General features: G+C 30.7%; 1 protein-coding gene across 1 annotated transcript; it reads left to right on the forward strand.

Annotated features, from left to right (window-relative positions):
• The first annotated feature begins 8023 nt into the window (after nucleotides 1-8023).
• On the forward strand, nucleotides 8024-9542 carry LOC124922814 (gibberellin 20-oxidase-like protein). The gene is made up of 2 exons (XM_047463527.1): nucleotides 8024-8421; nucleotides 8718-9542. The coding sequence occupies exons 1-2, from the start codon at nucleotides 8063-8065 to the stop codon at nucleotides 9331-9333; spliced, it is 975 nt and encodes a 324-aa protein (XP_047319483.1). The 5' UTR covers nucleotides 8024-8062; the 3' UTR covers nucleotides 9334-9542.
• Nucleotides 9543-11229: the final 1687 nt, after the last annotated feature.

Here is an 11229-nt window from a genome sequence, read left to right on the forward strand (position 1 = left end):
TACATAATAACATAACATTTTTTTGGCGATCAAATAAATGCATTTTCTAATTAAAACTTTACTTGGTAATTACATAAAAATACTAACAAACACAATTACAAAATACTAATAAACACAATTACTAAATTATTCTTGTCCATGAGTCGGTACAAAAGAAGACAAATTTATTCTACGAGATTCCATTTGTTGAAAATATTGAAATATTGGCTCATTTTCAATTGTTGAGAAAATATCTTTCTCAACATATACAACTAAACTATCATTCATCCATTCATCATCCATTCGATTACGCAAATCAGTCTTCACGGTCTTCATTGCAGAAAAACTCTTTCAATGGATGCAGTTGCAACTGGTAAAACTAAAGCCAACTCTATCAATCGATAAACCAATGGAAAGACTATATATTTTTTCTGTTGCAACCAACTTCTGAGCAAAAATTCTCAAGTTTTCAATTGAAGAAAATTGAGGATCATCCTGCAAATTAAATAAGTAAGCCCGAAGTTGTTGTTCCAAAAATAAATAATCACTTCCTGTGAAATCTTCGGAATAAAGTTTGGCAAGACGAATGAGTTTACGAATATCAAATTTGGAGAATGAATTTTTGGGATGAAGACATGATATGCAACCAAGTAATTCTGTATTAACTTCTGAAAAACGATTATTCATTTCTTGCATAATCAAGTCAACAACCTAGCATTAAATAATAAATAACAAATATTAATACATAATAGATAATAAATAAGAACTATTAATAGATAAGAAATAATATTTATTATACCTGACAAAAGATTTCCACACGATAATGATGAAGATTAGTGATGAGTTCCCCTTATTCTCTTCGCCTACCATTGCTATCAATTATCATATGCTCATTCATATCAAGTATTGAGATCAAGTGTAATTACAAAAACTGTTAACTTGATCCAAAATATCATGCCATCCATCTTCTTTAAATTTTTGTAATTGAATTTTTGAACTCGCAATCAATGACATGACTTGAACTATATTTTGATCTCCTCTTTGTAGGTAAAGTGATAACTCACTTGTAATTCCTAATAAATTTTTCATAAAATGCAACACAAAAACAAATTCATAAAAACTAATTATATAAAAAATATGAAAATCTAATTTAATAGATTTCAGCCTAACTTTATGAGAATATAAAAAAAATAAAAATATAAATAAGAACAAAAATACAAAAACGTCATAAACATATATTATCAAGTGAATAGACACTCGAGATTACGATTATAGAATATTAATGCATATAAAAATAATATATCAAATTCTTTATTTAAATACCGAACAAAATCAATGTAACTATTTAAACTTGTTTATTAATATTAATTTATATTTTCTTATAAATTTTTGAAATAGTTTAAAATTAAGAAATATAAAACACTATTATTATTTTAATTTTTATATTTTACCCTTATAAGTAATTTGTATTATTAATTATATTGAAATAAATAAAAAATAATGTATAATTATTATATAAATATAATTTTAAAATAAATAATATTATTTACATTATTTTATATATAATTTTTTATACTTTATTTATATAAATAAATCTTATTTATATATTAATTAAAATTTATGTATTATTATAAATATTTGTATATTAGAAAATATTGTTAGTATAAAATAAAATATTAATAATAATTATTTTAATAAAATTATATATAAAATTAAAATAATATAATTATGAATTAGTTTATAGATAAATTATATTTTAAAATATAATAAATAAATTAAAGGTGAGGCCAGGGCTTATATTCACGGTTTAGTTAAAAAGTCAAATGGACTAAGAGTTACTTGTCATATATATATATATATATATATATATATATATATAAACAAATTATTTTAAGGTTGGGGGAGGCCCGGCCCTAAGGCCCGCCACTGCTTTCACACGCCTCTTATCTATTGACAAACCAACACCAATCTCACTCGACCTATAATCTCGTCACCTCACACTAGTAAAAAAAGACTCTATTAGCGATTGGTTTACCAATCGCTATTAATCTCCATACCAATCACCATAGACTTTTAGCGATTGGTTTATAACCAATCGCCATCAATCGACAGAGGTCTTCTCGCTGTTGCCTTAATTGGCTACGGCGATTGGTAAAGTACCAATCGCAATTATCCTTTAGCGATTGGTGTTTAATCCAATAGCTATTACCTTTTATCCTCTAGCGATTGGTATTTAATCCAATCGCCATTACCTTTTATCCTCTAGCGATTGGTATTTAATCCAATCGCCATTACCTTTTATCCTCTAGCGATTGGTCCATTAACCCAATCGCTACTTTCAATATAAATAATAATATTATATTCAATAATAATATTATAATAATACCTATAAAACTGAAAATTTAACTACTACACCATACTCAATTGAACCAATATCATCATAACCCAATGTTATTAAATAACCACACAACCAAAATATACCAAGTTCATAACAAAAAAATTCTTAACACAAACACCAACATTTAAAATCAAAGTATAGTATCACACACAAACATTAGAAACCTAACCAAAATTATATAATTAAAGTTCTTACTTAATTCGCGTCTTCCCCAGAATCATCATCGTCTTGTTGGGGCTACACGGTTGGAATTGCGGTTGATGACCCTTGACCCGATGATTGACCGCCTAGATTAGTAAACTGAGCAAATAATGTAAGATCTATCGATGCACCTCCAGGTATAAACTGGGACATAAAACGCATCATCTCGGCTCTCTCTATCCTCAACCTTTCTTCCATTTCAGCTTTCATTTGAGCCCTCTCCTCGGCTCTCTCTATCCTCAACCCCTCTTCCATTTCAGCTCTCTCCGTCCTCATCCTCGCTTCAATATCAATCATTTTTCTTTGCATTGTCACATTATCTCGACGTAGTTCTTTTTTGGATATTGTAGACCCTTTAACTCTGGAAGCTAAAATTGATCCCATTCCTATAATCTTTCCTTTATCTTGAGGACCGAAAACTCCTTCAGCCAAATCGACATCAGAAATGTCGGGATGTTCAGCTCGCAACTGTCGCAATTCATCCTACAACCAAAAATATGTTAATATCAATAATAGATAAAAATGTAAAGTAACATATTTATATACTTACCACTTTCTCTAGAATATGAGGATCAACAGTTTTATCTTTTTTGGTCCTCGTCGCCAAAAACAAATCTTCATAGTTTAGAATTGATCCTTCTTGCAATTCCTGAGAATGTAAGTTAAATTTTAATTCATTTAAAAACAAAGATAAAAAATAAGTCTTACCATTTCTCGCTGTATCTGTGTAAAAGACTTGCTACCAGAATGATGTACATATCTTAATTTTTGTTTTGTTTACGATGCTAGTAGCACTTCGTTTCTGCAATTAATATATGATGTTAGATTCAAAATGTTATATTTAGTACAAAATATGAAAGAACAACCTGAAATTTGTCGGTAAAATAATGGTTCTCAAGAAGCCATTCCCAATCTTGTTGTGTCATTTCATTAGGCTTATCTGCCCTAATTGCTTCCACATCTCCATCGTGCTTCCTTATCTTAGTGAGATTTATATCGTACCTCCAATTCTCCCACCTTGCCTTAATGTGTTTCAAAGTTTCGTCTCGATAACTCTCAATATCATCTGAATCAAATTTATCCTGAACTAAAACATTTTATAAGAAAAAATGATTAATTTCAAACAAAAAAGTATTAAAAACAATTAACTTACGATAACAGATTGCCATAAAGTATTTAAGGTGGTGGGGGTGAGGTGGCACCAATTGACCGTGCAATGTGGAATAATATTGTTCTCTCGAACAATAGCCCCCAAATGACGACTCCACATGCCCCTATTTTTGCAGCACGACTTTATTTCAATTGGGTTAAATATGGCTTGCACCTTTTCTCCATTAACCGTCAATTTGGCCAATTCAAAGTTTTTGTTGGTACCTCGCCTTCTTTGGGAGCTTGAAGACTCTGTATGTGTGCCTTCATCCGTCAATTGTGTGGGTTCATCTAAATTTTGCACATCATCATCAGTAGATGGCCACTCATCAATGGATGGTCGTGTGGGCTCTACAACATTGTGCTCCTCGGGGATATCCTCCACTCGAGTACGCGACGAAGACTCACTCGAACTCCTTTTTTTATTTCTAAGGGCATTGAGTTGTGATTGTAAATCACATCCCAATAAAACTTATCGGTCCCAATCATGATCCTTTATTATCGGTCTCTTATACCTGGGCAAACCACATCCCAATCAAACTTTAAAAAGTATCTTATCCCTCGGAAAACAGATGTTGCTAGGCTCATATCTCTTGACAAACCAACCATCAATCTCAATCACACTTTTACACGACTTTTATCCCTCATTAAACTAACCACCAATTACAATCATATTTCTACATGCCTCTTATCTTACAGCAAACCAACCACCAATTTCAATCATATTTTCACACGTCTTTTATCCCTCGAAAAACCAACCATCATTCTCAATCACACTTTCACATGTCTCTTATTCCTCAGCAAACTAACCACCAATCTCAGTCGAGCTCTAATCTTTAACCTCGTGATCATTTTTTACCGATCTCTTATCCATCGGTAAACCACATCTCAATCACACTTTCACACGTATCTTGTCCTTAGACAAATCAACCATCAATCTCAATCGTCATTTAACTTTGTGACCTCACACTTTGGTTAATAAATATTTGATTCATATTTTTAACCACTCTCATTTTGTTATTGGCCTCTTATCCCTCGGCTAACCACATCACAGTCACACTTTTGATTCATATTTTTTAACCACTCTTATTTGTTACTGACCTCTTATTCCTCCGCTAACCACATCACAATCATACTTGGTTAAAGGGTTGTACTTTTTTTGTTAGGTTGTAGTTCAAAACATATATAATATTTTTAATTTTATTTTTAATCATTTGAAGTTTGTGGGCGGGTCAACTCACGATCCGAATCAAATATTCATTTACTCTCACATATATATCAAAATTAACCATAACTCTCGACCTGAAAAATCAAGAAAATTCAAATTAAGCATTATATATATATATATATATATTAGTCAGTTAAAAAATTGAACTTATATTGTTAGGAATGTCGTACGTTAATAAAAACAAACTTAGTGTTGAATTTAAAATATAAAGTCTTGTTAACCTAGTTAGTTAAAATGTTATACTTATTTTGTTAGTTACAAGTTCAAAACATACATATATTATTTTTAATTTAATTTTTAACCGTTTGAAGTTTATGGACGGGTCAACCCACTACCCGACCCAAATATTTAATTACTCCCACATCTATATCAAAAGTAAACACAACTCTTGGCTCGACAAACATATAGATTAATTAGTTAAAATGTTGAACTTATACTGCTTGTAATGTCGTACGTTTATCATTTTATAATTGATTAAAAAGTTATATTTATTTTATTAGGTTAGAAGTTTAAAAAACATCAAAATATATAGATATAATTGTTCCAAACTATTTTGGTTGACTCACATTTCTCACTACAAATATATGAGTTTTGAGTTGACATTGATTCATCAAAATATATAGAGAATTGTTTCAATTTGTTGACTCACATTTTTTACTACAAATATATGAGTTTTGAGTTGACATTGATTCATCAAAATTGGTTTCATCCACATGTAGTTATATTTTGACTCAATTGTTCTTGGATTAAATGATATTTAGCTTTAGTTCATTCCATCTTAATCCTAATATCCTTTCCCTAGTAGGGATTATTTAAATAAATTCTCAAAAACCCATAATTTTTTCAATCATACTCTTACTAATCAAATCACTCAATTTATCTTTAAAATATTAAAATGTTTTGTAGTTTTTATTAAAAATTAAAATTTTATTATATATTAATACCTTCTTATATTCTCACAAAAAAAAAATTCATTTTAAAATTTTTACACTAAACAAGTTTATCCAAATTTTATTCAAATAAACCCAATCGGAATCAGCCATGGCCTCAATGTTTCATAAACAAATAAAGGTGGTGCAACAACATCTCTTTAGTCTAACCAAATTGTTAGCAAACCAGGATATAAATGCAGACATAATTTTCATCAAATCCTTGATGAGCGAAATCAGTGGCCTACCAAAGAATCACACTTTTAGGGTTTATATAGAAAAGACAGATTAGAGAATTCTTCATAGATGAGATATATAATTAACTGTTTGTCAACATTCAATAAATTGACAATGAAACCTAGCCAACTACTAGGTTTAGTTATAATATTAATCCAACAACCCCAAATTCTTTAATCCAAAAATCACATTCCAATTCCTTGTTCATTGTCCATTTTATGGCTCATTTCTTATTTTTCTTCCATTCTATTATAATAATTTGTTAAAACACGTCAATTAGAATTTAATTTTGGTTAAAAGTTAAACACTTTAACTACTAAATTACATTACATTGATATATTTTTATTTTAATCAGTGCACAATTTTAAGAGTTGATACCATTTGTTAGGTTGCATTAGATGCGATTGATATGAGCTAACAAGTTAATTTAGTAATACGTAATGTCATTTTCACTATAAGAGTTCATCGAGACACTCATGAGATTAAGTCATGCCCATTTTATCTAGGATATAACCGTGTATCGATAACAGATTATAATAACTAAACTAAATGAAAAATTGATAAAAAAATTTATAATGACTAAACAAAATGAAAAATATCGATCATAACAACATTCTTTAATTTAAAATTAATATAAGAGGTATTAAACATGTGACATGAAAATTTAAAATTAATATAAGAAGTATTAAACATGTGGCATATATGAAAGTTATTCTATGAACAACTCATGCTGATTATAATTAACAATATTATTGTTTTTAGGATTAAAAGAAATGCACAAGTTGGGAAAATAATGTGACTTGTGGGGGTGATATGATCATAGATAATCCTAATGTCCACTCCTTTGTCCACTTGCTTGCTTTAGTTTCCATCTAATGACAAAGTGTTTGACAAGTCAGATTAACATTATTGAGAAGGTTTAATCATTAACAACAACTACCTCAGTTTTTATATTTTTTCAAATTAGAGGTTATTTTTTGAGGAGGTTAATATGATCTTTACTGTTATGTCCCTAGTTAAATTAAACTATTAATTTTGTTTTTTTGAGAATCGAATATAAAATATTTCGTCAAAAAAATCCTGAAAAACAAACTAATTTTTTATAATTTTCTATTTATGTATTTTGATTTAGCTTAAGACTGATTTAACTTCCCTTGATGCTCATTATGACTAGCTGTCACATTTTGTTCTTGAAGCAATAATTAAAAAGAAATCCCAATTGGAAGTAAGAAAGGTTTTTATATTTGTCAATATGTCTATATATGTCCTCTAAGTAATCTAGTAATCAAATGTGATAGACAGGTCAGGTCATGCATGACAAATTAAAGAGTTTCTAAGTATTAGTTAATTTTGAAATTTACCCTTAAATTATTATTTTTTATAAATAACCTCTTCAACTATGTTATAATAGGATTGGAAGAGAGGTATATTAAGATATGTCTACAATACTCAACCTTTCATAATCGAGAGTTAACCAAATTGAGAGCTATTCATGTTGTTCTTGTGTCTAATTTTTTTTCTCGAATAACTCATAATAAATTATGATTTATAGAAGATCGTTTTATTAGGTATTTGTGAAACTAATAAAATTATCGCGTTATTTACGAAACTTAATCACGAAGTTTTGATATAAGACATTTTTAACTAGACTTTATCCATTCAAACTCTTAGCTACAAAATATCATTTATTTTCCCACAAAATAGTTTATATCAAAAGGGTTTCATATCTAAAGGGTTTATATAAAAAAGAATAATAACTAAAGGATTGATTTAAAATTAGAAAATACTTTAAGGGCTTGATTTACTCTAATATTTACACATACATACATGTGCAGCATTTCTCCTTTGACTTTCTCAACTTATTTAACAGCACAATCTAAGGTTTCAATCTGCAAACCACATTTTTGTTTAATTCTTGGTATCTTTGTTGTTCTCTGGAGAATGGTGTCTGAACCTCAGTTATCAATACAACTCCCAGTTTTAGACATCTTGAAGCCATTAGAACCATCTTCCTTGTCTTCCCTAGCTGAAGCCTGCAAAGAATGGGGATTTTTCCACATCATTAATCATGGGATTTCTAAGGAACATTACAGCAGATTAAGATTATTGTCCGAACTCATATTTGGACTCCCTTCTGATTCAAAGATCAAACTCGGTCCTTTCTCACCAGAGAAAACATATACTCCTCATCATATAGCTTCCCCATTCTTTGAAAGCCTTAAGGTTTCTGGTCCTGACTTTGCTGGTTCTGCACATATTTCTGCTGATGTTCTTTTACCCAACAACAACTCTGAGTTCAGGTAATAAGAATGATTAATTATAAGATGTTATTTGTTTATGTTAGTGTTTTGTTGTCTAATGTTTTTATGTCTTTTCATCTTTGATTGTCATTTTGATTATCTTATGACAACCTCTTGTCATGACTTGGGTCTTGTTTGGATTGGGTTATTTGAATAATCCTCAAATAACCTACTATCTTCACATTCATTTATTCATCAATCAAAATCATTAATAAAAACTATATGTTTCTTTATTCATTATATATCAATATCTTGCAAGTATTTTTCCTCAAATAACTCTTAAATTTCAATCATAGTGAATTATTGGAGGCATATGGGAGCAAAATGGTGGATTTGTCTGAGAAAATCGTTAGAATTGTGTTGATGTGCTTGGGTGATGGATTTGAGAAGAAGTATTATGATTCCGAGTTCAAGAATTGCCACGGTTATCTAAGGATAAACAACTATTCGAGTCCCGAGACTTTATCTGATGACATGGAAGTTGAGGGACTCGGGATGCATACAGATATGAGTTGTGTGACGATCGTGTATCAAGATCACGAGGTGGGTGGTCTTCAAATGAGGTCGAAACAAGGTAATTGGATCGATATATCTCCGTGTGAAGGTACCCTTGTGGTTAACATTGGTGACATGCTTCAAGCTTGGAGCAATGATAAACTTAGGTCTTCAGAACATAGAGTGGTGTTAAGGAAAATGGTGAATCGTTTCTCACTAGCTTTCTTTTGGTGTTTTGAAGATGGCAAGATGATCTTGGCACCCGATCAAGTTGTAGGGGAAGAGAATAAGAGGTTCTATAAGCCCTTCGTTTGCTCGGATTATTTAAGATTTAGAGAGAGCAATGAGAAGGGAAGATTTGAGAAAGTTGGTTTTACTGTTAAAGATCTTGCTGGAACGGGTAATTTACAAATGTAAAAATTATGTAATTCATCATTTATTGTTTGTGAGAAAATTATAATGGTTCGGTTAATATGTCTTAGCGATTATAGTGGTGGTTGGTTGGAGCCAGACCATGAGATGAATATGAAGAAAAAATGGAGGGTTTTGCTTTTGTTGTTGACATTATATTATTTTAGGATGGTGGTTGAATATTATAGTTATAAATTGACAAGTTGTTCAATTGATATTCTAAGTTACCTAGCTGTTCTACAGTACATAGTCAACCAGAAATTTGTATTTGATTGTTGGGGTATTATAATGATTATTCCATGGAAATCAGTGATTATCAAATGCTTTTAGTATAATTATTGAGTATTTTATGGGTGGGCTATTTTTTAAATGACCTCTCCTGTTTGGGAAATAGTAGTCCTCAAAAGCTTTAATAGTTTTTTGTCCTTTGCCCCATCTCAACTCAAAAGGGTGACCAATTTCAATTCTTAAAAGGATTTTTTTTTTCTTTCAAAAATAGGCTATGGGAGGAGGAAAGAAAATCTTTGAGAATTTGGGTGTTAGATTCAGGAGTAGCATGGACAAACTGAAGTGGAATGACAAAGATGAGTTGGATGTTGAGGATTTTAAGATTTATTGATTTATTATTCAAATGGTGATATTCATAATTTTATTATAATGAGTAATATATTTAAAATAATATAATTCGTTGTTCTATTCATTCCAACGTGTAAACTATATATAAAATATTATAATATTGAGATCCACTAATCTAGTCACTAATCTAGCAACTAATTTAGCCATTAATCTAGAGATCTCCAATATATTAATTAGACTAACCATATATAGAAAATCCAAAATTACTATTAGTTGATTACATTTATTACACCGCCGCAATCGAAGCAGGTAAGCGACGTATGCTGAGATTGAATCGCAATTCTTCAAAAAGAAGTCTCAGAAGCCCCTTCGTGAAGATATCCGCAAGTTGAAAGCAAGATGGGTCATTAAGAACTCGAACCTGACTGCGTGAGACCTTCTCATGAACAAAGTGAATGTCCATCTTAATGTGCTTGGTCCGTTGGTTCTGAACTGGATTACTGAAGAGGTAGATCATACTCATATTAAAACAGTAAATAAGAGTAGCGATGTGAACCAGACAATGAAGTTCTAGGAGTAAATTCCATAGCCAATAGGTTTCGAAACTACATTCGCAACCGCCCAGTACTCAGCCTCGACACTAGAACGAGACAAAGTGATTTGGCGCTTAGCCGACCAAGATATTATATTATTGTAGAAAAGAGAATTCATAAATGTATTTGTACTATTGTAACAAAAGATGATATATTCAATTTACACATAAGAGCCTATTTATAGGCAATTAAGAGTTAGTCGTTAAACACAAACCTTTGAGCTTCCTAACTATTGAGCTTATCTATTAGAACTTATAAATAATACCGACCAATTAAGATAAACTTTTAGGTTAATTTCATATATTACATATTTTTAACACTCCCCCTCAAGTTAAGAGTAAAGAGATTGATTATTCCTAACTTGTCGATGATGCTATCAAAGTTTCTTTTATCTAGAGCCTCTGTGAAGATATCAGCAAGTTGATCTTTGCTAGGCACAAAAGGGATTTTAATCTCACCAGATTGAACCTTTTTGTTAGGATCTAGGTCGCGACTGGAGGACCGGGGTTGGGCCGGTTAGCGCGTCTCACTCAAAGGGTGGTGATTAATCCTGTTAGAGATTAACACCGGAGTTTTAATACTACACAAACTGTCACAAACCCTTGAACTAGGTTCAAGCGCGGAAGAGGTTTGTTTCACGTTGAAGCAGCACACTTGTATGATAGGCAGAACCGATTTTGGATGATGTAGGTTTGAGAATTGATGGGTCGGTTTTTGTAACCTGATGATTCGG

This window comes from Impatiens glandulifera, chromosome 1, assembly GCF_907164915.1.
Source record: "Impatiens glandulifera chromosome 1, dImpGla2.1, whole genome shotgun sequence".
Classification (NCBI taxonomy): Eukaryota; Viridiplantae; Streptophyta; class Magnoliopsida; order Ericales; family Balsaminaceae; genus Impatiens; species Impatiens glandulifera.